This window comes from Ochotona princeps, chromosome 16 (assembly GCF_030435755.1).
Source record: "Ochotona princeps isolate mOchPri1 chromosome 16, mOchPri1.hap1, whole genome shotgun sequence".
NCBI classification, from domain to species: Eukaryota; Metazoa; Chordata; class Mammalia; order Lagomorpha; family Ochotonidae; genus Ochotona; species Ochotona princeps.
The window spans coordinates 53,575,386-53,601,957 of NC_080847.1; the positions used below are offsets into that span (position 1 = coordinate 53,575,386).

At 55.2% G+C, this 26,572-nt stretch overlaps 1 protein-coding gene across 1 annotated transcript; it reads right to left on the bottom strand.

Moving 5' to 3' along the window:
• Positions 1 to 7,221: 7,221 nt before the first annotated feature.
• On the bottom strand, positions 7,222 to 15,391 carry SLC1A5 (solute carrier family 1 member 5). Its single transcript, XM_004597040.2, has 8 exons — positions 14,290 to 15,391; positions 11,440 to 11,482; positions 11,107 to 11,154; positions 10,336 to 10,502; positions 9,069 to 9,302; positions 8,651 to 8,845; positions 8,420 to 8,554; positions 7,222 to 7,595 (listed from the first exon to the last, which is right to left on the bottom strand). The coding sequence occupies exons 1-8, from the start codon at positions 14,853 to 14,855 to the stop codon at positions 7,361 to 7,363; spliced, it is 1,623 nt and encodes a 540-aa protein (XP_004597097.2). The 5' UTR covers positions 14,856 to 15,391; the 3' UTR covers positions 7,222 to 7,360.
• Between the last annotated feature and the right edge of the window lie 11,181 nt (positions 15,392 to 26,572).

Sequence of the window (26,572 nt, forward strand, 5' to 3'; positions counted from 1 at the left end):
CGCCCGCATCCTGTGACAGCGCCAGTTCCAGTCCTGGCCGCTCCATTTGCCATCCGACTCCCTGCTAGTGTACATGGGAAAGCAGCAGCAGATGGCCCAAGGACTTGGGTCCCTGCCTCTAGGAGAGACTCAGATGGAGTTCTGGCACCTGGCCCAGCTCTGGCTGTTGTAGCCATCTGGGGAGTGAACCAGCAGGTGGAAGAGCTCTGTCTCTTCTTTGCAAATGTGCCTGTCAAACATTAATCAAGAAGCTAAGGGGGGAGGACAGACGTTTCCCGGGCCAGGAACCGTCTGCCCCTCCTGTGTTCCATTGCACGCAGTAACCGGCAAACACTGCCAAAAAAAAAAAGGAAGGAAGGGAACAAACTGATTATGAGTGATTAGAGCCGTGCTCTGACCGCGGCCACTTCCGCCCGCTGCCCGCTGGAGCCTGTGCTTTGCATCTGGGAGATCACAACGGGCCTCTGCAGGGGAGGCTGGCCCACAATCTGCATCTGGCCCCCTCATTGCCTTGGAAATCCCAGGCAGGTCCCTGCCTTTCCAGACTTAGCAACTGGGAAGACTGATGCTACAGGTGGCGTTCCACCAGGTCCTAGGCCTGTGGTTCAGCCCCTCCCCACACTGCAGAGCACCCTGCTGCGCAGGCGCCTGGCTGAGTGCTGGGGCCAGCATGCTCAGCATGTGGAGAAGACCAGACCTTGCATGTCACTGGCTTTCACTCTGTTTGTATCACCTTTTTCTTTTTAAAGAATTTATTTATGGGACCAGCACGGTAGCCTAGTGGTTAAGGTCATCGCCTTGTACATGCTGGAATCCCCATAGATGTCGATTCTAATCCCAGCGGCCCCGCTTCCCATCCAGCTCCCTGCCTGTGGCCTGGGAAAGCAGTGGAGGACGGCCCGAAGCCTTGGGACCCTGTACCTGTGTGGGAGACCCGGAAGAGGCTCCAGGCTCCTGGCTTTGGATCAGCTCAGCTCCAGCCATTGTAGCCGCTTGGGGAGTGAACTATCGGATGGAAGATCTTCCTTTCTGTCTCTCCTTCTCTCTGTATATCTGCCTTTCTAATAAAAAAAATTTTTTTTAAGAATTTCTTTAAGGGTCGATTTAGTTTTATTAGCAAGGCAGTTGCAGAGAGAAGAGAGCGATTGTCCATCCTGTGGTTTCCTCCCTAAAGGGACACAAAGGTGGAGAGAATAGGCTGAAGCCAGGAGCTTCTTCCAGGACTCCCACGAGGGTGCAGGACCCCAAGGATTTGAGCCACCCTTTACTGCTTTCCCAGGCCACAAGCAGGGAGTTGGATCAGAAGTAGAGCAGCCTGGACATGAATCAGCACCCATTAGGGGATGCTGACGCTGCAGGAGGAGAATTAGCTTGCTATGCCACACTAGGCCATGGTTTATTCCTTAACAGTCTAAAGGTATATCTAAAGGAAACCTTGCAAACGTCACGCAGATCTGGCTCACACCAACTGCTCCGGCCCTCCAGCATTGCCCTTCCTTCTGAATGCCGGGCCGGCAACTGGAGAACCACTCAAATAGGGCAGCCAAGCGGGTGAGCAGAGGGCGGAGCAAGCTGAGCTGCAGGGCAGAGCCCAAGTGGATCAACTGCTGTATCCCAAGCCCCGCCTCCCAAGAGCCAGGAGCCCCGTCCCTGGACTTTGCACACCCCAATCTCAGGATGCCTCCTCCTGCAGCCCCCACTGTTCCCACTGACCATGGTGCGCAGGCGCTGACTGGGGCCAGCACAGAGGATCAAGCCGCAGCTTGTGAACCCAGCATCACATATCAGAGAGCCGGGTAGAGTCCCAGCATCTCCGTTTCTGATCCACTCGCTGCTATTGTATCCTGGGAGGCAGCAAGGGATGGTTCAAGTACTTGGACCCCTATATTGGTGCCTGACCCGGATGGAATTCCTGACTCCAGGCTTCAGACCGGCCCAGCCCCTCCTATTACAGCCATTTGGGGAGTGAACCATGGGATGGGAGATCTTTCTGTAACTCTTTAAAAAGAAAAAAATATATATATATTTATTTATTTGAAAGGTAGAGATGCAGAGAGAGAGAGATCTAGCCACCGGTTTATCCTCCAGATGGCCTCAACAGCCAGAGTCGCACCAGTCTGAAGCCTGGAGCCAAGAGTTTCTTCCCACGTGGGTGCAGCGGCCCAAACACTTGGTCCGTCCTCTGCTGCCTCCTCAGGCCATCAGCAGGGAGCTGAGTTGGAAGAGCAGCCAGGGACTCAAACTGGCACTCGCACGGGCTGCCAGCACCACAGGCAGTGGCTTTCACCATTATCGCACAGCACTGGCCCCAACAAATAAACCTCAAGGTTACTTACAAATGCTTTTTTCTTAATATTCCCTAATCCTAAATATATGTAAAACTCTAGTCACTCTTACATTGTAACATAGTTAACATCTTCAGCATCAGCAAAGCTGTGAGTTGGCAGAACCCGCCCTGCACGACCAAATGCACCTGATCCTCCAAAGCAGACCACTCATAATGGGATGTCTCACCAGCTCTGCTATTACTAGGAATTCAGGGCCCGGCGTGGTGGTCTAGCGGCTAAAGTCCTCGCCTTGAACGCCCCGGGATCCCATATGGGCGCCGGTTCTAATCCCTGCAGCCCTGCTTCCCATCCAGCTCCCTGCCTGTGGCCTGGGAAAGCAGTCGAGGACGGCCACAGGCCTTGGGACCCTGCACCCTGGAGGAGGTTCTTGGCTCCTGGCTTTGGATCGGCTCAGCACCGGCCAATGTGGTCACTTGGGAAGTGAACCATCGGACAAAAGATCTTTATCTCTCCTCCTCTCTGTATATCTGACTGTCCAATAAAAATAAAATAAATCTTAAAGAAGAAAAACAAAACAGGAATTCAGTATTTTTGCAGCTGGTGATCGCAGCCCTACTTCCAGGACAAGACCCTGGCCAGTCCTCGCTCCTTGTCATGAACACAAAGAACTGAAGGTCAAATTTCACTGACCTCCAACTTGTCCAGGAAGTGCACCTGCAGTGTCAAAATAAGGGAAGCTTGTATCGCGCTTTGTTCACAACTTGGCTGAGGACAGACCGTTGTCTCCTGGACAAACCACGTGGCCCATGGCCTGTGCTGGGGGCTGCTGCATCGCAGGGGCACCACACCTTGTCTCCATCGTGGCCACTGAGCGTTTTGGCTGGGGGGGGGGTGGCCCCCACACATTTGCGTACTGCAGTGCCTAGTACCGTTCACTATTGTTTGATTGCTTCTTATAATAGGACAATACAGCATTTCTTCTGCACGCCTCCACGAGCTGGCTTTCCAGAGCAGAGGGCACTGCCACAGAGCCGGTGGTGGCTGTGGGGGTGGGGAGCTGGTAGTGCAACGCATGAAGATGTCCCCTGTCAGGAAGGCAGTTGGAGTCTCCATTCGTTTGTTTCCCATCTGGCTCCCTGTGTGGGTACCGGGGTTTCCACCAATCCCACAGGAGATTCCCGCTAGCTCCTGCCCTCAGCCACGCCCAGCCACTAGGCGGGGCAGAGATGAGCCCCAGGGAGATTCCCTCCTGCCTGGCAAGGTACAATCAAGCCATTGTCTCATGGCAGCCCTCACTCCCCTGGCTGTACAGCCAGGCAGATTCTGTCCTCCTCTCTGTGAACATTTGTTAAAACACCTACTGTATGCATGAGGCAGGCCCTTTGATGTACCCGCTGCATAGAGCAGCAACGAGCAGCAAATAAGCAATGAGTGAATTACGCGAGTGGTGGGGCAGTAAGTTAAGCCTCCAGCAGAAGCACCTGTATCCCATGTGGGAGCGCTGGTTTTGAGTCCCAGCTGTTCTACCTGCAACCCAACATCCCGTTCACACCCCCTGGGGGAGCAGCAGAGGATGGCCGGAGTGCTAGGCCTCTGCCCCCCACCTGGGAGTCCCATATGGAGTCCCTGGCTGCAGACTTGTCCAGCCCCAGCTGTTGGAGCAGTGAATCAGTGGATAGACGATGGATTTGCCTTATCTCTCTCAGCGGTGGAGCAGCCAGGCCCAGAAGCAGGAAGTCCCAGTTTGCTAAAGGAACGTGGACAGACCTGAGGGACTACAGTGGGTCGGTCAGAGTCTTGGGCCCAAGGCCAGCGTTGGGCCTAGCCCAGGGACACAGGAGTTGGGGGCTCGGTGTGGATGAGCCTGCATACCCACTGGTGGTCATGCGGGGAGCAGAAGGAGAGGCAGGAGCTGGGGTCCGGGTGAGTGACCACATGGCTGGGGCTCAGGCCATAGTCCCCCGAAGGCCAGCAATCTCCCCTCATGGGACACCGTCCTGGGGTCGTGTGTGGTGTCTGGCTGTATCCACCAGCAAGTTCCAGGGGAGTCCTTGGGCCTGGGGGAGGCAGAGCAGGATTCGCCACCTTCGTGACCTTGTAGCTCTAGCTGCCGAGCCCGTCTGCCCTCTGAAATCAGAATACATTCCATGCCTAGACAGGCTCATGCAGGCTGGAAGAATGTTCACAAACATCAGTCTAAAATGATCTCCCAAGCCCAGCAGTTGGAATGGACTCCACAGCCCACACGCAGGAAGGCGTGGTGCTGGCCACGGCGTGGACCACACCCGTCCTTGCTTCTCTTATACCAAAGCAGGTGTACTGGAGCCGGACATGATGGGTCAGTGGTTAAATCCTCACTTTGCAAGTGCCAGGATCCCATATGGGCACCAGTTCTTATCCTGGCTGCTTGACTCTACGGTTCCCTGCTGCTTCCCTGGGAAAGCAGTGGAGACTATTCCAAAGCCATGGGACTCTGCATCTGTGTGGAAGATCTGGAAGAAGTTCCTAGCTTTGGATTGGTTCAGCTCTGGCCGTTGTAGCCATTTGGGGCGTGAACCAGTGGATGAAAGATCTGCTTCTTCTCTCTGTAAATCTGATCTGCCTTTCCAAAAAAATGTCTGAAAATGTATTTTAATTTGCTATTTTTAAAAAGACGTGTGTGTATAAGGCACTTAGCAGGAAGCTGGAGCCAGGACTTGGACATTTTTTTGATTTATATATTTATTTTTCATTGGAAGGTCAGATCTACAGATACAAAGGTCTTCCATCCACTGGTTCACTCCCCAAGCGACCAGAACTGAGCAGATCTGAAGGCAGGAGCCAGGAACTTCTCCTGGGCCTCCCACACAGATGCAGGGTCTAAGGCCTTGCATCATCGACTGCTTTCCCAGGCCACAAGCAGGGAGCTGGATGGGAAGCAGGGCAGCTCAGATACAAATAGGCCTCCATATGGGATCCCAGCACTTACAAAGCAAGGACTTTAGCCACTAGGCTACCACGCTGGGCCCAGGACTTGAATAAAGCAGTTCCTTCTCTATCCAAAATCCATAATCCATTTCCCCCAAATACTTTTTTTAAACATTTATTTGTTTTTATTACAAAGTCAGATATACAGAGAGGAGAGACAGAGAGGAAGATCTTCCGTCCCATGATTCACTCCCCAAGTGACCGCCATGGCCGATGCTGAGCCGATCTGAAGCCGGGAACCAGGAACCTCTTCCAGGTCTCCCACATGGGTGCAGGGTCCCAAGGCTTTGGGCCATTCTGCTTTGCCAGGTCACAAGCAGGGAATTGGAGCTGCCGGGATTAGAAGTGGCGCCCAAATGGGATCCCAGCGCATTCAAGGTGATGACTTTAATTGCTACGCTATCACGCCGGGCCCTTCCTCAACTATTCCACTGCTCCTACACACCTAAGGAGCACATGGCAACAAACACCTCGAGTGCCGATTACATAATTACTGAACTTTCCGCAAACTGCTTGGCACCTTTGTTTATGCAACAGATTCAGATAAACAAGCCCGCCTTTCCTTCAGCCCTACATGCTCACAGGATGAAACAACAAGCAGGGAGCGCTGAGGGCATGCCAGCTGCCATGGAACTGGACTCCGGCTGGGGGCGCCTCCGGCATCTGGCAGAGGGCAGCAGGGCCAGGTCTGGATGCGGCTGGAGTGTGTGAGTGGAACCAGCAGGCCCAACACAGGACTGCATCACACTTGCCCCAGCAGGTTTTAGCATCAGAAAATTTGGACTACAGTGCAAAGGACTGGCGTTGTGGCACAGCAGGATAGGACCCTGGCTGCAGTCACAGCATCCCACATGAGTGCCAGTTTGAGTCGCAGCGGCTCCAGTCCCTGTCCAGCTCCCTGTTCACGGCACCTGGCAGGGCACTGGACAATGGCTCAAGTGCTTGAATCCCTGGCACATGTGGGACACTTCAATGGAACTCCTGGCTTCAACCTGCGCCACTGTGGCCATTTGGGGGAAATGAACCAGCGGTTCAGAAGGTCTCTCTTTCCGTAGCTCTGCTTTTCAAATCAATAAAAAAAAGAAAAAAGAAAAAAAAAAAGGCAGGAAAGGGGTCAGCACGATGACTCAAATGGCTAATCCTTCAGTGCAAGCGCCAGCATCTCATATCGGCACCGGTTCACATCCTGGCTGCTCCACTTCCCATCCAGCTACCCGCTGAAAAGCAGCAGAGAATGGTTCAAGTCCTTGGGTCCCCTGCACCCACATGGGAAACCCACAAATTTCCGGTTCCTGGCTTTGGATCAACTCAGCTCTGGCCACTTGGGGATTAAAGCAGTAGGTGGAAAGATCTTGCTCTCTGTCTCTCCTCTCTGTAAATCTGCCTTCCAAATTTAAAAAAAAAGAGGTGAACTGTCCAGTCACTTCCCAAAGGACCAGGATCACCTTGTATCCTTCCAATATCCAAGAATCCACCTGTTCCACAGCCTCGCCAGGGCCTTCTGATGTCTCAGCTTTCAGCCACTCCCCAGGCGTCTCTGGTCCAAGTGTGGTTTGATGAATGACAGGTGTTTTGCTGCATGTCTGTGGTCAGGGCGAGAGCTGTGAGTCAAATTCTGCAAAGCCCCTGAAGGCAGGCGACTCTCAGCTTTATTGCTAAACTGAGGAGGCAGCTGCAGCCGTGGCAGCCCAGGCTGGTCCCAGGGCCCCTGGGCGTGGATGCTGCTGGGGGCCAGAGTTCTGGCAGGGCAGGGCTGGGGGTTACTGGGGCAAGGAGGGTCACCACACACACATACACATACACCCATACACACCCCACAACTACAGCTGGCCACCTGCCAGCTTCCCACAGGGACACTCATCCCCAGAATTCCATGGGGGTGACCTGTGACCCAGGGGCAGGCAAGTCCCGGAGTGTGTGTGTGAGGAGTGGTGTGGCCCAGGATTGGGGAGAAACCTCCCTTCCCCACAGTGAGACCTCCAAATCTCCTGGCCAGGCAGTGACTGTCCCAGGGGACCATCACCATTGGTCCACACATCTTTCTCCTGTGATCCGGAAAGGCGGAGTGGCACCCCAGTGGGGGCGGCGTTGGGCACAGGCGCTGGTCACATAACCGACTCCTTCTCACAGGCCGCGGCGTCTCCAGCGGACTCTGGCTGGTGTTGGAGCAAGGGGTTGCCCTCTTCGGTGGGGATTGGCAGCGAGCTGGGGGGCATCTCACTCTTCACCTGCAGCAGCTCTGGGATGGAGCTGTGCCCCTTGGCCCGGTCCACGTAGTGCTGCAGCAGCCCCGCCCCGAAGGCGTCCCCTTCCACGTTGATGATGGTGCAGGAACGATCCCTAAGGGTGGGCAGGTGGTGGCATGGAACAGCATGGGACAGGGGCCCAACATCATTCTCCTACACCTGCCCTCTCTCCTTCTCTTCCTTCCCCTTCTAGAAGCTCCAGAAGCTCTTCATCTGGGAATGCAGAAGCTGCGCGCCTCTTCTCTGGCCCCTGGGAGGCCAGTTCCCATGAACACAAACTTACTTATGGCCCCCATGTACACCAATGTACTTCTGGTTCCCCATTCCACTGCACACAGGTCACAGCCCAGGGTGCGCACGGCTGCTCCCACTCAAGCTTCATCTCCCCAGGGCCCTGGCTGCTTGCCTTTCGCCATCGGCTACCCAGCCTGTGGCCATGTTTGCTGTCGCCTAACAAGGCTACTTCCCTTCTCTCTGGGACATGCGTGGGAGGATGCAGTGTGGCTAACACACGGTAACTTCCCTTCTACTTCCGAAAGTAAAACTCTTGTGGCTGGGGTTGTGGGGTGCCAGGTAAAGCTGGCATCTCATAAGGCTCCAGTCGAGTCCTGGCTGCTCCACTTCCCATCCAGCTCCCTGTTTGTGGCCTGGGAAAGCAGTCAAGGACGGCCCAATGCATTGGGACCCTGCACCCATGTGCGAAACCTGGAAGAAGCTCCTGGCTCCAGACTGGCTCAGCTCTGGCCATTGGGGCTATTTGGAGAGTGAACAAGCAGATGGAAGATCTTCCTCTCTGTCTCCCACTCCCTTTCTATCCTCAACATTTGAAATAAAATAAATAAAACAAATCTTTAGAGTCCCTGCTCCTGCTGGGATGCCCCAGGAGCCCACCCCCACCATCCTCGGGCCCATACTCACACAAGCCAGTCCACGGCCAGGATCAGGGAGATATCTCTGACAGGGAGGTTGACGGCTTCCAGGATGATGGCCAGGGTGAGGACGCCGCCAGCTGGGATGCCCGCCGCCCCGACGCTGGAAGCCGTGGCCGTGATCCTGGGGAGAAGGTGGGGAGGGGAGAGACAGTCAGGCATGCCCTGCGCTGTGGGGCGGGGGCAGGGGTCCCTGCCACGGCCCCCAGCGGGCACTCACAGAATGACGATTATCTGCATGAGGTCCAGAGACTGCTGGTTGATCTGGGCTATGAACACAGCGGCCACGCACTGGAAGAGCGCCGCGCCGTCCATGTTCACTGTGGCCCCAATGGGCAGCACGAAGCGGCTGATGTGTCTGGCCACACCATTCTTCTCCTCCACACACTTCATCATCTGCGGCAGCGTGGCGGAGCTGCGGGGAGCCACGGCCATCAGTGCCCGAGCAAGCCCCCCAACCACAAAACACGTGGGCAGGTCCAAGCTCCACCCACCCGCTTAAGCACCACCCCCACAACCCTCCCCACTTCCCAAGGTGACACCTGGGCCCCCAAAATACGCACCAAAAAAATCCCACCTCTGCTAGGCCAGAGCCCGCCCCACCCCTTGCCCACGCCATGTCCCTGGGCCTGGCCCACCTGGAAGAGGTCCCGAAGGCTGTGGCCAGTGGCATCATGATGCCCCACAGGAAGCGGTAGGGGTTCTTGCGCGTGAAGAGGAAGTAGATGAGGGGCAGCACGAGGAGCCCGTGGATGGCGTGGCCCAGCAGGCAGCACAGAATGTACTTGCCCAGGCTGGTGAACAGCAGCATTACGTCATCCATCTCTGCGATCTTGCTGGCCACCAGGAACAGGATGCCCAGGGGCGCGTACCTGGGCACCAGGAGACACATGGCTGTCCCTGACCACTGTTCCCCATGCAGAGCCCTCAGCCAGCCCTCCCAGGGCCCCTGTCCTCCTGGACTCCAGCTGGAACCCCAGCTGCTCCACTTCCCATTCAGCTCCCTGCCAATGCCTCTGGAAAGGCAGCAGAAGATGGCCTGAGGGCCTGGATCCCTTGCCATCCATGCGGGAGGCCTGGATGGAGTTCCAGGCTCTCTGGCTTTGGCCTGGCTGTTGCAGCCATCTGGGAGAGAACCAGCAGGTGGAAGATCTGCCAGGTAGGCTATGTCAATGATCATAACTGAACCCCCACCCCCAAAAGCCCCTCCCATGAGGCTCCTTACACCTGTTGCCAGATTCCACAGGGGCTCCCCACTTGGCATTGGGTGCACCAGGATGAATGGGAGGTCACATGAGAGAAATTTGCATACAGTAAGTGAGCTATAAAATTGGGGGTGGGAGCGAGGCACCGCCCAGGTACTGGAGATGCTCTCAGGGGGCCTGGTGCCAGGAGCTTCCAACCAGTAGCCCAAGATTGTCCTCTGTCTGACTGCTGGGTGGCTGCTATAGTGGCAATTGTCTCCCTAGTCCCCTTTTCCCAGAAGCCACCTGTGACAGTTGGGTGTGGCAGGTGCGTGAGGCCCACAACCCAAGTCATCAATAAACAGTCGAGAATGGCCCAAAGCTTTGGGACCCTGCACCCGCGTGGGAGACCCGGAGGAAGTTCCTGGTTCCTGGCTCTGGATTGGTTCAGCTCCAACCGTTGCGGCCACTTTGGGAGTAAATCGGCGGATGCAAAATCTTCCTGTCTCTCCTCCTTTCTGTATAGCTGACTTTCCAATAAAAATAAAATGAATCTTAAAAAAAAAAAAAACAGAAGAGACCCCAGCGGGGTTCTAGACTGTTAGCTTTGGCCTGACCCAGCCGTGGCTGCTGTGGGCACTTGGGAACCCCCTCTGCCTGCCCTTCACAGAGGCCAAGTCCAAGGCCCGAAGGCACACAGCGCAAAGGCTCCCCCACCTACCACATGATCCAGGAGACCAGCACCATGGTGGCATCGTTGAAGGAGTTGAAGAAGCTGATGAGCAACTCGCCCTCGGGGCCCAGCTTGCGCAGGGCCACGCCGAAGATGATGGCAAAGACCACCAGGCCCAGAATGTTCATGCCCTCCACCTCGCACCCCTCGGGCATCTGTGGGGATGGACATGTCGCTGTGGCCCATCACGGGCACTGCCCGGACCACTTCCTTCCCACACCCAAGGGGAGCCAAGGAAGAGGGGAGAAGTGCCAGGTGGGAAGAATGAGTCAAGGAGGACTTCCAGGAGGAAGGGGCATCTGAATTGAGATGCAGAAGACAAGAGGCGGGTCAAGCAGGGACAATGAAAGGTTCTGGAAACAGGATGTACGAAGGTTGGAAATTCGATACATCCACTGTGGCCAGGGGAAAAGCGGCACACATGGAGCTAGGAGGTCAGGGGGAGGGGAGCGGCCAGGCAGGAGTCCGACCTCACAGGGGTCTCAACTAGAGTGCAGCTGGCGGGGCTGGGGAAGAGGAAAGAAAACAATGGGGAGGCGTTTCTAGAGGGCAGAGAAGGTCGCAGCTGGGGAAGGAGAGATGGCTAAATTCCACACTCAAGTATGAGAAGATGTGGCAGACAGACAGGGGCCGGGGCCAGGGTGACCCTGAACAGCCAAAGCCAGGCACACAGGACAGGCAGATAGGGGTCAGGGCGACCCTGAACAGCCAAAGCCGAGCACACAGGGCCCAGCAAGGCTGGGGCATCCCAGCACTCACCTTCCCCATGGTCTCGTTGAAGTCTTGGACATCACAGTAAGAGGAGTACTGCGGGTAGCAAGAAGGGGTGGTGCCGATTGGCATCAAGACCTCCCCCCTCCTCCCACCCAGAGCACCCTTACAAGTGCGGTCCTCCCTAGTGTCCCCGTGCTGGGTCATCTCGGCTCAGAGAAGGCACGGCAGTTGCCTGGGCTCACACAACCAGCAGTGATACCCACAAGAGACACTGGGGCATGTTTCCAGGCACCCCCCACAGTCCCACAGAGGCAGGGCCTGTGATGGGCACTTCCATCCCAGCCTCTCCACCCCTCGGGGCACCCCAGGAGGACTCACGGATCTGAAGGCTGCAGACACCAGGTTGGACGGAAAGATATTTCTGCAGGAAGAGACATTTTTGTTTTGTTATGTTTTGTTATATTTTTATTTTGAATTTTGTGGTACAATTTTGTATAGACTGGTATTCCCCCTCCAAACTCCCACCCGTGACAGATTTTTCCCATGTTGTTACAATTGTATAGTCCTTCATAAGGAGTCATAATTCCATCAACCTGTTATTTAAGTGTGCCCCGATATTGCTGGTACAATGTCAGACAGTCCAGCATCACATTGTCTACAGACATTGTTATTAAAAATCACAAGAGAGGGTGGAGAGCTTGCGGGGGCGGAGTGGAGGAGACAAGGCTGGTCTCTGACCGAGGAGTATGGTTTCATAGTGGTCCCTTATGCACCCCAATGCATCCCTAGCCATCCCTGAGCCAAGGCCGGACCAAGGGCTGCTGCACCAGAGCCTGCCAGCTACTAGTTCCTAGAGCCTCCAAGGCATTGGAGGTTGGGGGTGGGAGGGACAACCAGCCTTCCAAGGCAGGCCAGGACTAGGGCAACGACAGGGTCACGGAAGTGGCCTCTGCTCCACCCTGGGCGGCACACTTAATACCCTGGCCCTCTTGCATCAGCCACTTCCTCCTGGAAAGCTTGAGAAAAGCCAGGTCCCCAGGCGACTGGCTGTGGCGGTAGCCGGGTGTGCTGGGCAGTGGTGGGGAGAAGCTGAGAGGAGTGAGGAGGGTCATGAATGCCATCTGTGTCCGGGCAACAGCCCTGTGTGCCCACATCTGCTGGGGCCAGGATGCCAAGAGGTGCTTTTATAGGGCCTGGCATGATGGCCTAATCCTCCCCCCTGCAAGTGCCAGGATCCCGTATGGGCAACGGTTCTTGTCCTGGCTGCCCCACTTCCCTTCCAGCTCCCTGCTTGTGGCCTGGGAAAGCAGTTGAGGACGGCCCAAAGCCTTGGGACCTGCACCTGTGAAGGAGACCAGGAAGAGGCTCCTGGTTCCTGGTTTCGGATCAGCTCAACTCTGGCCATTGTGGTCATTCGGTGAATGGGGCGGCAGATGGATGGAAGATCTTTCTCTGTTTCTCCTTTTCTCTGTAAATCTGCTTTTCCAATAATATATATTCCTTCTGCCACAACACAGTCCTGATAATACATGCTATGGTTCCATCTTACAGAATAGGACATTGAGGCTCAGAAAGGGGGAAGGAGGCCAAAGGAAGATGGCAGAGCGGGAGCGGGGACTCCAACCCCACCAGTGCAGCCCTAACCATTCTGCTTCCCTCCCACACAAGGATGACATTGGTATGAAGTTTGTCCAGTATAGGGATCCGCCTGGGGTGCGGGTTAGGGCTCAGACAGACTATGTAGTGTCAGTAGACAACCAGACTGTGTGCCCTGGGAGGGCATTTATGCACGGGTGTGTACTAAAGAGGTGTGGACACACTGGGTGTGTGTGTGTCCGGATACACAAGGGGCACATTAAGAATGGTCACAGAGAGCGGCTTGGGACATCCACACCTCTCCTCACGCGGCCTGCATGCCAGTCTTGGCTCTGCTTCCTATCCAGCTCCCTGCTAATGCACCCCCTGGAAGGCAGCAGGTGTGGGCTCAAGCAACTGAGCCCCCGGACGGAGCTCCAGGCTTGGACCTGGCCCAGTCCCCGTTCTTGCTGGGCATTTGTCCGGGGAGTGAAGGAGCCAGTGGGTGGAAAATCTCTGCCTCTCAGAGGAAAACAAAAGTGTTTCAAAGTTCATGGGATCGTAAGTAAACTCTCAAAAGTCCACTTGCTCTGTGCCATTGCGTGTAGGCGTCTGTGTGGCTGTGGCACCAGGCAATGCTCACATAAGGCTCACAGTAGTGGTGGCAGGGGCAGGGGGCCGGGGGTCAGTGACACCAGCTCATCTGTGTGAGATGTCACAGCTGCAGGTCTAATGCTTGCGTCCCTCCCTGTGGCCCTTGGCCAAAGGGCGTGTGGCTGTGGGTGACTTCCAGCTGTTTTGGTGTGTGGGGGGGGAGAGTGGGGTGGGGACAGTTGTGCACATCAACAGCCCTGCAGTGGGTGTGCCTGCCAGCTGGGCTAATCTTCCTTGGCCAGGAGCTGCCCACCCTCTCTCTGCCACCAGGGACACCCAAGCTGGCCCCAGGTCCCCACTCTCAGCCATCATTGATGCTGCGCCCCCTCCCTGGAGGAGGGGAGGGCGGCCTGGGGATACCCTACTCTATGAGTCATTTTTCCATGTATCTGCTTCCAGGAAGTTGTCCGCTGCCACCAAAGGCAGGGGCCACGTGCACCCAGGGGCTGCCTCTCCTGGCTAATTGGGCCTCCTTCCAGCAGCCTACTACCGGTAGGTGGTCCACAAAGAAAGCGGAAGCGGTAGGGTTCCCCCCCCCCATGAATCGGTGGGGGAGAGACTAGTAAAAAAAAAATGACACGTGGAAGAGGTGGCCCTTCAGGGAGGGCGGGTAGAACCCCGCAGGTTCTACGGGGTTTCCTGGGGGAAGTGGGTAGAGGAGAGGAGGGAGGGGGCCAAGTTCCCGTGTTTTCTCTCCAGAAGCCCCATCTCTGTGATCTTGGCCACCTGATGATTCCCTTAAAATTAAAAAAAAAAAAAAGTGGTTGCACAGCTGGTAGGAGGGGGTGCTGCTGTCCACATGGGGATGTCCCCTGCCCCCTCGGAAAGGCCTGGGCCCCACAAAGCCCCCATCATTTCTCTAACTCTTCAAGAGCTCCATGCACTCCGCCTGCCCATGTCGGACCCCTTTCCCTAGGTGCCCCACCCACGTGGCCATCTCCACCACCACCCCACTCCTACACGCAGCCTCTCTCCCCGACCCCCCGGGTGGGGTCTGACCTCACAAGATCCAGGAAGGAGTCCAGCACCGGCTTGCTAGGAATCTTCTCGTCCTTGCCCGCGGCCGAGACGGAGGTGTTGATGGCGGAGAAGGCGGCGCCCGGCTGCAGCGCCAAAGCCAAGCCCACGCCGAGCGCCGAGGAGAGCAGCGTGGTGACCAGGAAAAAGAGCAGCGCCCAGGCGCCCAGGCGGCCGAGCGCACTGGGGTCGAGACTGGCGGCGCCCCCGATCAGGCTGCACACCACTAAGGGCAAAATGATCATCTTTAACATGCGAAGCAGCAGCTCACCCGGGAAGGCGAAGGCGGCCAGGCGCGCGGGACCCAGCACCTTCGCGCCGCCCGCCCCGGACACTGCCAGCCCCACCACCACGCCGACCACCACGGCCGCCACTGTGAGCAGCACCAGCAGGTTGGCTCGAAGGCAGCGGCGCACCTGGGCCCAAGAGCGGCAGCAGCCGCCCGCCGCGCCTTCACTCTCCCTGGGGTCCTGCGACAGGCTCCCGTTGGCGGTGGGCTTAGTGGCCGCCAGTCTTTTGGGGTCTGCTTTGGGAGGATCGGTCAGCATGATGGGGGTTCACGGAGCGCGTGGAAGCTGAGAACGCTAGAGGATCCTTCCCGGGACGTCCCCTTCTCCTGGGTGCCCGGAGGTGGAACTTGGCGACGCCGAAAAGGCCCCTGGGGCTCCGGGAAGTTGGCAAGGCGGGGAGTTCCTCAGTTCTTTCCAGCTGTGTTGGATGCTCCGGAGTTTCCTGCCCCTTGAAAGAGTTGGGGAGACTGGAGTTTCTCAGTATGCCACGTGGAGAACTTGGCTTCTGAGGGTGCCCCGGGTCCGGGGAGAAGGGGCCAATCTGTAGAGAGCTGGGTCCCGGTGATGCAGGTCCGGGACGCGCGGCTGGCTCCGGGAGCCGAGGACCCAGGCGCGCGAGGTCTTGGGAACCGAAGTGTTCAGGGACCCTGAAGCTGAGACGCTGGGGTCGGGAGTCGGAGCTCCAGGAGGAAGAGAGCCAAGCTTTGGGTTCCCGGAGTGTTGATGAGCAGGGCGCGGGAGGAGACCCAGACTCCCTCGGGTGCTCGAGGTGGCGGTCCTGGCCTCCACGAGAGAGTGACCACCCCGAGCGGAGAAGCCGCTAAGGCGCGACGCGTGGCTCTGAGCCTGCCTAGCGGAAGCCGCCTGGATTAAGATCAGAAGGCGGATCCGGTGCCGGCAGAGGGGGGCGGAGACTTGAGGGGGGCCAGGTCACCATAGAAGGCCAATGGACACTGTAGCCAGCGCAGGACGGGGCACTGTGGGGGCGTGGCCTGCGAGGGGCGGAGCGTGGGAGGGGGACAGTGCTTTTTCCCGCCAAAGGGATGGGGCAGTTTGCAGTGTGTAACACAGGAGCAGTCCCCCCCTCCCCCCAGGGCCCTGGGGTCGCTAGCAAGTTTCACCCCTGAGGAAGACAGAATTCTCCAAATCATGTTTGTGATTTTTATAATAAGTGTTCCCAGTGCAGAGCCCCAAGTTTATCCAGTCCTTTCCGCGTATCGCGATTGTAATTCACTCAGGCGCATTCTCAAATCAGCTTTCCATTTAGGGTTTGTGCAAGCGCTTTTTGCACTCCCCACACACTCATACGTTTTCCTCGCAGTATTTTCTCATAAAAAATTTCAAAGACGCAGACGTTGGAAGGGTTTTACGGTGAATATTCACCTATATGTACCACTTAGCATCTGCGATTATTTTGCAATATTTCTACATGTATCTCTTCCTCCACGCATTCTTGTGTGTGTGTGTGTGTGTGTGTGTGTGCATGCCAAAGTGGCGTGTCTTTGTCCTGTACGTTCTTCGTGCATCTTATAAATCAAACTGGGATATTTCTGTCCTTTGGAGGTACATTTGCATGCAGCAACGTGCACAAATCGTGAGTGTCAGGCTGATTGTCTTGAACAGTTTTTGTTTATTGAAACGGTTTTTATTTATCTAGCGAGAAAGCTCCCACCTGCTGGTTCACACCTCGCGAGTGCTGGACTGAGTGACAAGAGTCCAATCGCTTGATCCATGACCATCACGTAGCTGAGTAGACATTAACCTATGAGGGTGAGAGGGGTCAAGAGGAAGGAAAGTTGTTGGAAAACATGGGAATTGTGCAATTGAAGGAGGGGGGGCGGAAATGCGGAAGAGAGACTTGGAAGCCGACCAGCTTATGCACAACAAAAACTCCTGCTGCGATTGGGGCAGTTCTGGGAAGGGCGGAACTTAGGGGACTCTCCTGGCCCTGCACCCAGAGGGCTGAGCTGCTGATGAAATCCCAGAAGGAATTTCAGAACCGCATAGCCAGGAAGCCCTTCACCCAGCAACATCCCAGACCCGGGGTGTGTGTGTGTGTGTGTGTTTTGGGGGGGAGGGAGGTTTAACCCTAGGCCTGCGTGGCACAGTGTGCAAGCCTGGTCACATCCTGTGGGGGCCCTAGGTGGTACAGCCACCTGAGGTCCTGCCAGGCACTTGGAGAGCCCTGCTCCCACAGCCACCCCACAGCCTCCTCCACCTTGCTCCCTATGTCTCCCCTCCTCAACACCGGCAAGCCCCTCCACCCCCACTCCACCCCAACTCTGCTTCCTGGTCTAAAGTTCTGTTCACACCACAGACTTCTTTGTGCTGTTAGGTCCAAAAAATCCCTGAACCGTGGACAGACAAGTTCCACATGCAACAATGCAAAAGCAAAGAAACTTTATTACTAACTGAAGCTAGGGTCCATGTCTCATCCATCACAGTGGAGTCTTGACAAGGACCCTGCTTGTCTCTTGCAAACTGTTTGTATTCCTTCCTGGTCAGGTACAACAAGTCTCCAGCAAGCAGTTCTTGCCTTGGTACTGGTGTAGGCCACATTCCATTTGCGGATGACCAGATGCCCCTGATTGGCCCATCTCCAAAGTCAATTCCCCCTGCCCACTCCATCACTCTGAGGAAAATAAAACTTTGAAGTGAAGTGAAACTTAGGCCTACTCCCCGACCTTAGGCCCATCATGATGTCAGTCCAGCAAAGCCAAGCAACGATTACAGAAGCCAAATATAGTGGTTATGTAAACAGTTAAGAAACTCCGTTTTCACTACTGTTGTTAAGAGTAAATCCTGCCACCCAGCCTTGCACCCCCAACTCCACAGTGCTCGGGCATCAAAGCCCCTTGGAATGGGCAGGAACACACGTTAGCTTGGGAGCATTTGTCCGAGAGTCCCCGGATGCCTGAATCTGAGCGTGCACATGGGGAGAGTGAACTTGAGAGGCAGGTCAGATCCCGTGCCCACCACCACTCATTCTGCAACCACTTACTTCCCTGAGCCTGACACGGAGAGGGTCAACAGTGTTCAGCCCTGGGCTGAGGCTCCATGACCCACGGGGAGAAGAAAGAACAGGGAAGCCCAAGTGAGCCTCTTTGCATGCTCATGAGGACATGAACTTGAGCTGGCAGGTGGAGAAAAGTGCCAAGTGTGAATCATGCCAGGACAGAGCACACGGGGCATGGTGGGGTCAGTGTGGGGCACCCTGAGGAGCTGGTGTGGGCTCTGAGAACTGAATGGTCAAAAGGAACCCAAGAGGGTGGCTTGGGAGGGACATTCCAGGTAGCTGAAGGAACCACTGCCAAGACCAGGCATCCTGGGGTCTGAACTACTGTGCCCTCTTTTTCACTAATTGGAAGCAGATAAAAGGGACGAGGCTGGCTCTGGCCCAAGCCTTTTCCAGAATGGGAAGCAGGTTTGGGCACAAGCATCTCTGCCCTCCGACTGCCGCTCCTTCCCCATCAAAGTGTCTGCCTTCGCAGTCAGCTCCTCTCCAAGGACACTCATCTCCTGGAATGACTCGTGCTGATCACAGTGTGGGGGCTCAGGTACCCCACGGTGACACGCAGGAGGGTTCCAGCCCTGTCCACATATGGCTCAAAGTCCACTGGAAAGATAGGTCCATCATGCCCCTTCAGTGGCCATATAGGATGGGGTGGCTTGGGGCACGGGAGGCCAGCAGGAGGAGCTTGGCCTGGCTGAGCAGTCAGAGAAGACTTCCTGGACGAAGAGACAGGAGCTGGACTAGGAAGGGATAGGATCAAATCCAGGGAAAGAATGTTCCAGACAAAAGGACTAGCTCATGCAAAACTCCAGTGTTGACAAGAGCCTGGAATGTTCCACAGCACAGTCAACCCACACGCAAGATCAAGTCCCAACTCTTTTTACGTTCTATTTGTTTTTTGTTTGTTTTCTTTTTTAAGATTTATTTATTTTTATTGGAAAGGCAGATATACAGAAAGGAGGAGAGACAGAGAGGAAGATTTTCCGTCCGATGATTCACTACCCAAGTGGTCGCAATGGCTGGTGCTACGCCAATCTGAAACCAGGAGCCTCTTCCGGGTCTCCCACGAGGGTGCTGGGTCCCAGGCTTTGGGCCGTCCTTGACTGCCCACCCAGGCCACAAGCAGGGAGCTGGATGGGAAGCAGAGCAGCCTGGATTAGAACCGGTGCCCATATGGGATGCTAGTGTGTGCAGGAGGAAGACTAGCCAAATGAACCGTTCTGCCAGACCCCTCCTGTTGTTGTTTTTAATGTGTTAATGTCAGAGGCAGAGAAGATGAGAGACAAAAATGGAGAGTTCTATCCTCTAAGTACCCTGATTTCCCGGAATGGAGGGTTACCCAAAGCAGGGCCCAGGTGTTCAACCCATATCTCTGAGAAAGTGACAGAAACCGAACCAGCGTAGCCATCAACTACTACCTACCAGAGTCTAGGCTAAAAAAAATTTTGAGGGGCATGGAGCGGTGGCAGCCTAGCGGCTAAAGTCCTCGCCTTGAACATCCCCAGATCCCACACAGGTGCCGGTTCTAGTCCCGGCAGCTCCACTTCCCATCTAGCTCCCTGCTTGTGGCCTTGGAAGGCAGTCGAGCACGGCCCAAAGCCTTGGGACGCTGCACCCATGTGAGAGACCTGGGGGAGGATCCTGGCTCCTGGCTTCAGATCAGTGCAGCAGCGGCTGTTGCAGTCACTTGGGGAGTGAATCATGGGATGGAAAGTCTTCCTCTCTGTCTTTCCTCCTCTCTGTGAAAAAATCTGACTTTGCAATAAAGAAGAAAAAAGTTTGAGAGGTTGTCACCCTGGCATGGTGGGCTAATCCTCCCCTGCAGTGCGGGCATCCCATATGGACACAGCGTCAGATTGTCCCAGCTCTGCTTATTACAGCCATTTGGGGAGTGAACCATGAACCAGCGCGTGGAAGCTCTTTCTCTCTCTTTCTTTCCGGAATTCTGCCTTTCAAATTAGAAATAGTTAAAATATTTTTTTTAAAGGAGGAAGCTGGAGTTGGGAGGCAGAGTCAGAAGGACAGGCACCTGCTGCAGGTGGGACACGAGCACCCCGAGTAGGTCACCAAGTCACACTGTGGTTTACACAGCCGTAAGTGCATGTATGTATTCATGAGAATTAGGGTAGGACAGGAATGGGATAGTGGGCAGATTTCATAATAAACCAGGTGATCAAGAAACATTTGGGGGCAACGGGCAGTGGGCATTGTGGTCCAGCAGATCGAGCTGCCACTTCAGACATCACAATGCCGTATCTCAATGCCTGTTCACGCTCCAGCAACATTTGTGTTCCCACCACCACCACCCCTAAAAAAAAAAAAAAAAAAAAAAAAACAGGAGAGAAAGGGAGAGGTCTCCCAACCATTGGTTCACTCCTGAAATACCAACAGCAGCAGTCACCAAGCCAGGCCAGGAACTCCACCCAGGTGCAGCAGCAGGGAGCTGGATGCAAGGCAGAGCGGCAGTACAGGTTGCAGGCAGTGCAAGTGACGACTTCACCCAGTTCACCGTAACACTGGCTCCATCTGTCATTCTTTTCCTGATCCAGCTCCCTGCTAAATGTCCTGGGAAGCAGCTATGAAGGCTCAGGTCCCTGGGCCCCTGCCATCCACGTGGGATGAAAGTTCCTGGATCCCGGCTTCAGCCTGGCCCAGCTCTGGATATTGTGGGCCTTTGGAGAGTGAGGCTGTACGTGAAGGAAGATCTGTCTCCATGTGTGTGTGAGAGAGTGTGAGTGTGTCTTCCTTTGAAATACAATGGAAATCTTTTTTTTTTTTCATTAGAGCTATTTTCAGGAAGGAAAAGGCAAAGTGCAGGAGGCCACACACAGGACAGGACGCTAGGTCACGCGTGGGTAGTGAATAGCCAACCACTGCTGTTTTCAACACTCCAACAATCTGCAGGAATTTGCAGAAATCACTGAATGAGGTCATGCTCCGGAAGGGCAGCCTTAGCTCTGAGGTCTAACAGAGGTACTTCGATGTGGCTTCCTGGCCCTGGGTCTACTGCTTAGCAAACTGCTCAGCTCTCCAGCTTCTTGCTCAGCTCAGAAATATGCGTGGCTGCAGCTCCAGCTCCCAGGATGCAGGAAGCCAGGCGCTCTGGTTGGTGTGAGGCAAAGCCCCAGCCCCATGCACAGCGAGCCCAGATGACCTTTGCAAATAAAACCATAGAGTGGGCGTTAGGTGCAGTGGTGATTGGGACAGCCCAATCCCATTTTAACAGTGTGTCCAGGTTTGAGTGCCCAGTTCAGCTCCCAATGCCAGCTTCCTGGGAGGCGGCAGGTGGTAGCTCAAGCCTTGGATCCCTGCCGCTCATGGGAGAGATCCACTCTGCTGCAGGAATCTGGGGATTGAGCCAGCAGATGGGAGGTCCTCTCTGCTTGGACCTCCAAGGCACAACTGGGTAAGCGTCCCTGTGTGTAGCTTCTCTTTCTGTCCTCTCCCTGCTAATGGGCCTGAGAAAGCAGCAGAGGATGGTCCAAGTGCTTGGCTCCTGCATCCGCATGGAAGACCCGGATGGAACTCGCAACTCCTGGCTTCAGCCTGGTCATGCCTTGGCTATTACAACCACTTCAGGGGAGGGAACTAGTGAATATAATCTCCCTTGGATGTCTCTCTCTCTCTTTCAGTCATCCTGCCTTTCAAATAAACAAATAGATGAATCTTAAAAAGATTCATTTATTTTTATTGCAAACTCAGATATACCGAGAGGGGAAAAGACAGAGAGGAAGATCTTCCGTCCAATGATTCACTCCCCAAGTGACTGCAACGGCCGGTGCTGCGCCAATCCGAAGCCAGGAGCCAGGAACCTCCTCCAGGTCTCCCACACGGGTGCTGGGTCCCAATGCTTTGGGCCGTGCTCGACTGCCTTCCCAGGCCACAAGCAGGGAGCTGGATGGGAAGCAGGCCTGCTGGGATTAGAACCGGCACCCATATGGGATCCTGATGCATGCAAGGTGAGGACTTTAGCCGCTAGGCTGCCACGCCAGGCCTTGAGTGAATATTTTGAAGCTTCATATGAAGCTTTGTATATGGTCAGAGGAGAAAAGGACCGATTCTAGTTGGTGTGCTCCAATAGTTGGAGTCCAGGTGCAGGTGCGATGAGGGTGCTGGAGGCAGTAGGTGGCCAGCTGGGGGCGGGGATGCTTCTGACTAGCAACAGATCCTGAGGCTTTCTGGGAACGAGCCAAGCTCAGTGGAGCCACTGTATACCCACTCGCAGGGGTGCATGACAGAGGGTGGAGCCTCACTGCACGGGCGGAGGCGGAGCCAGGAGGTGAAATGTTGGCAGGTTTAGCCCAGGATTGGCTGCGTGAGTGGTTTCAGCTGGCTCTCCTCTCACTCCTGTCCAGATTCTGATGTCCTCCATGGGGTGAAAGGGACCAGGAAGGAGGCAGAACACAGAACACAGAGAACCCACACTGGTCTTGGTTGACTACCTGGGAAATGGGTGCTTTACTGAACAGTGTGCCCCCTGCAATGCATGTCCGCAGGAGGAATGGAGTGGAGTGTGGAGGCTAGGGCAACCTCAGCTCCCACCTGGTCCACTCCACCTGTCAAGGAGTTCCTGGAGAACAGAGCCCACTCCACCCTCTTGAATTGTGTAGGATGGGCGGGCACAGGCAGAGGACCAGGCTGGAAACATTTGGATAATCTGTGACACTAGCAAGAGTTCAGTTTGGGGCCCAGCACGATAGCATAGCAGTTAGTCCTCACCTTGAATGCTCCGGGATTCCATTTGGGCACCGGTTCTAATTCTGGTGGCCCTGCTTCCCATCCAGCTCCCTGCTTGTGGCCTGAGAAAGCAGTCGAGGACAGTCCAAAGCCTTGGGACCCTGCACCCACATGGGAGACTCGGAGGAAGCTCCTGGCTCCTGGCTTTGGATTGGCTCAGCTCCAGCCATTGTGGCCGCTTTGGGAGTGAATCATTGGACAGAAGATATCCTCTCTGTCTCTCCTTCTCTCTGTCTCTCCTCCTCTGTGTATATCTGCCTTTCTAATAAAAATCAATAAATCTTAAAAAAAAATAGTTCAGTTTGGTTGGAGTAGAACATTTGAGAGTGGATGAGAACTAGGGCTTAGGGCGGGGTGGGCAGGAGGCTGAAGGGGGCAGCTAGAATCCAGCCCTAACAGAGAGCGTTCACTCCACACATGTGCATTGGCTAAGCATTAGTCAGAACCCCAAACCTGGTCATGCTGGGTTCCCAGCAGTGGCAGAGGAGCAAGCCTGTAGTGACACCTGCCTCAAGGCTTCTTCACTGGCTCGGGTTCCAGACAGCTCACATCCGGGCTGCTGGGACACTCACTGTGACAGTTGTAACATACGAAGCAGAGAATGCCCCGCCCCTCACAGATGTGCTCTAGACAGGAACTGAGACAGTAGGGGGTGGGGGTGGAGAGAGAAGTGCCAGGGGTGGCCCTGGGCTGTGTCCTTTCTTTCTGGGTTCCCAGGAGGCACCTTTGTTCCTTAGCCTGTGACCCTCCTCCTGCTCTTTCTCCCATATGAGCAGCTGCTGGGTGTTGGGTTGACACACTGTTTTGGGGGCCCACATTTAATACCATCAGAGTTCCTGATCCAGTTCTAGCCCGCTTGCCAACGTACAACCTGGAAGGCAGCAGAAGAGGCTCAGACAGGTGAGTCCCTAACACCCAAAGGAGACACCCACCTGGAGGTTGGGGAATTGGCCTCAGCCTGGCCCTGCCTCATAGGGATTTGGGGAGTGAACCAGCAGATGGAAGATCTTTCTGTCTCTCCATCTCTCTGAATATTTGATCTGCCTTTCCAATAAATATAAATATTTAAAACAAGAATTATTCATTGTGGGCCCGGCGGCGTGTCCTAGTGGATAAAGTCCTCGCCTTGAAAACCCCAGGATCCCATATGGGCGCCGGTTCTAATCCCGGCAGCTCCACTTCTCATCCAGCTCCCTGCTTGTGGCCTGGGAAAGCAGTTGAGCACGGCCCAATGCATTGGGACACTGCACTCACGTGGGAGACCCGGAAGAGGTTCCAGGTTCCCGGCTTCGGATCGGTGTGCACCGGCCCGTTGCGGCTCACTTGGGGAGTGAATCATTGGACGGAAGATCTTCCTCTCTGTCTCTCCTCCTCTGTGTATATCTGGCTGTAATAGAATGAATAAATCTTTAAAAAAAAAAAAGAATTATTCATTGTTATTGGAAAGGTAAGTTTACACACAGAGAAGAGAGAAAAAGATCTTCCGTCCACTGGTTCACTCCCCAAGTGACCACAACACAGAGCTGAGCTGATCCGAAGCCAGGAGCCAGGAGCTTCTTCCGAGTCTCCCACACGGGTGCAGGGTCCCAAGGCTTTGGATATTCCTCAACTGCTTTCCCAAGCCACAAGTAGATAGCTGGATGGGAATTGGAGCAGCTGGGACAAGAATCAGCACAAGTATGGGATCCCAGCACTTGCAAAGTGAGGATTTGGCCATTAAGTCATCACACTGGGCCCAAACTAGCTTCTTTGAAAGGCAGGGGGATAAATGCATGCAGTGATCAAGGCTGGCCGGAACAAAAGCTGGCACCGGGTAAATCAGACATAGGCACTGTGCCATCTTACCTGCAAGGCCAAATGCCCATCCCATCCTTGGGCGCCTCTGAGCACTGCTGCTCAGGAGCTTCAGGACAGCCCAAAGCTGACCGTGCCAGGAACCTACAGCTGCGAGAACTGGAAACCAGCCCGGCACTCTGTCTCCTATCTTCTCAATTATTTATTTAGGAGCTGGCTTGTTCAGGCTGCTGTGGCTGCCCTCCCCCACCACTGGCGCTCAGGTGCTGACGGCATTTGCTCAGCTTTCTGCACTTCGAAGCCCTGGACTGGGGTCCCCCCACCTGCCACCAGACCCAGTCCAGACCAGGGGGTGACTGCATCCCAGGGCGTGGCTGCACCTGCCACTCCTCCAGACACTCTCTATGTCCTGGGGCCCCAGTGACCTGGATAGGAAGACATTCAACACGTCCAAGCAGGACAGAGGGTCATAGTGAAGGGCAGGCGTTAGCTGTAGGGATTTCATCTCAGGTTCTCTGGGTTAGGATGAGGGTAACAAGACGGGCAGGTAGGCATTCGTAAATACGGCAGTGGAGGTGTCACAGCCCCAGCCTGACTACAACTTGACAGCTTGCAGCCGCACCAGCCGACCCCTGCTATGGCAGCATGAGCAGCACTCCCTGCCTGCACCTCAAGCGCGTCCACCTCTGTGTGGCAAAAATTGCAAGCTCCCCCACGTTGCAGATGTGCAACAGCATCAGAAGACTGGATCAAATCAAAGCCAGGAACCAGGAGCTTCTTCCAGATCTCCATGTAGGTACAGGAGCCCAAGCACCTGGGCCTTCTCCCACTGCTTTCCTAGGCTCATTAGCAGGGAGCTGGATGGGAAGTGGAGCTGCCGGGATTAGAACCGGCGCCCATATGGGATCCCGGGGCATTGAAGGCGAGGACTTTATCCGCTAGGCCACGCCGCCGGGCCTGGGAGCCAGTTCTAATCCCAGCAGCTCCACTTCCCATCCAGCTCCCTACTTGTGGCCTGGGAAAGCAGTCGAGGATGGCCCAAAGCCTTGGGACCCTGCACCCACGTGGGACTCCCAAAAGAGGATCTGGGATCCTGGCTTCAGATTGTAGCAGCACCAGCCGTTGCGGTCACTTGGGGAGTGAATCATCGGATGGAGGATCTTCCTCTCTGTCTCTTCTCTCGATATGTCTGACTTTGTAATAAAAATATATAAATCTTTTTTATTTTTATTGCAAAGTCAGATATACCGAGGGGGAGAGATAGAGAGGAAGATCTTCCGTCCGATGATTCACTCCCCAAGTGGCCACAATGGCTGGTGCTGTGCCGATCTGAAGCCAGAAACCAGGAACTTCCTCCAGGTCTCCCACACGGGTGCAAGGTCCCAAGGCTTTGGGCCATCCTCGACTGCTTTCCCAGACCACAAACAGGAAGCTGGATGGGAAGCAGGGTTGCCAGGATTAGAACTGGCGCTCATGTGGGATCCTGGCATGTTCAAGGTGAGGACTTTAGTCGATAGGCGACCATGCCAGGCCCTCCACTTTGGATTTTCTTCTGTGTGGAGGAAAGAATCTGGAAGAAGTTCAGTGGAGATGCTGTGGAGATGTATACACCCAAAATCGAAATGCCCCGGGTTCGAATCCCAGCCCCACTTCCAATCCAGCTTCTTGCTAACATGTAGTCAGGTAGACAGTGGGTGATAACTTAAGTACTTCTGCTCCTGCCACCCACATGGGAGCCCTGGACCTCAGATAAAATTCCCAAGCCTGGCTGTCCTGGGCACTTAAGGAAGGAGTGAACTGGGGAATGAAAGCTCTCTGTTTCCATCTCATCACCAATTTAATAAATACAGACACAAGTAGGTCAGGCCCATTCCTGGGTGTCCAGAGGGAGCCACGCCCTGCCTCAGGGATGCAGTGTACCCTGTAGGAGGGCTCTGAGGGGTCAGAGTTGAGAACAGAGAGTCACAAAGGGCCAGAGCACCTGGAGCTGGGACATTGGACAACTTGGACTGCCCAGAGTGGAGGGCGGGAGTTCTGGCTTTGGCCACCGCGCCGCGTGGGGCGCTGGACCTGGGGACAGGGACCAAAGATCAGCCTCCTGACGTCTGCAAGGCGCCAGGGCCTGGGTCTTGGAGGAGGAGGAAGGAGACCTTCAGTCCCTGGGAAGAGACAGCCCAGTCCACATGCCCATGAACAGGCCCTGGGGACAAATGGGGTGGGATGGGCTTGGGAGGGTGGTGAGAGGAGTCACATAGCAGTCTGGGGCAGGGAGCATGGGGAGCTGCAAACCCCCGGGGAAGCTGTTCACAGAGCCCCCATCCCCACTGTCTGCTTCATTTTCCCAAGTCCAGATGTCCAAAAAATGTTTTGGAAGAAGTGAAATTTGTGCAAGATAAAAGTCTCCCCTCTCAGCGGCCACAGGCACGCACAT

Excerpts from the sequence above, each read along its gene's own strand:
- SLC1A5 (XM_004597040.2), bottom strand. The coding sequence starts at position 14,855 with ATGCTGACCGATCCTCCCAAAGCAGACCCCAAAAGACTGGCGGCCACT. Across the intron at positions 11,155-11,439 it reads TGTCTGCAGCCTTCAGATCC|TACTCCTCTTACTGTGATGT; the intron begins GTGAGTCCTCCT and ends TGCTACCCGCAG. Across the intron at positions 8,555-8,650 it reads ATGCAGATAATCGTCATTCT|GATCACGGCCACGGCTTCCA; the intron begins GTGAGTGCCCGC and ends CCTTCTCCCCAG.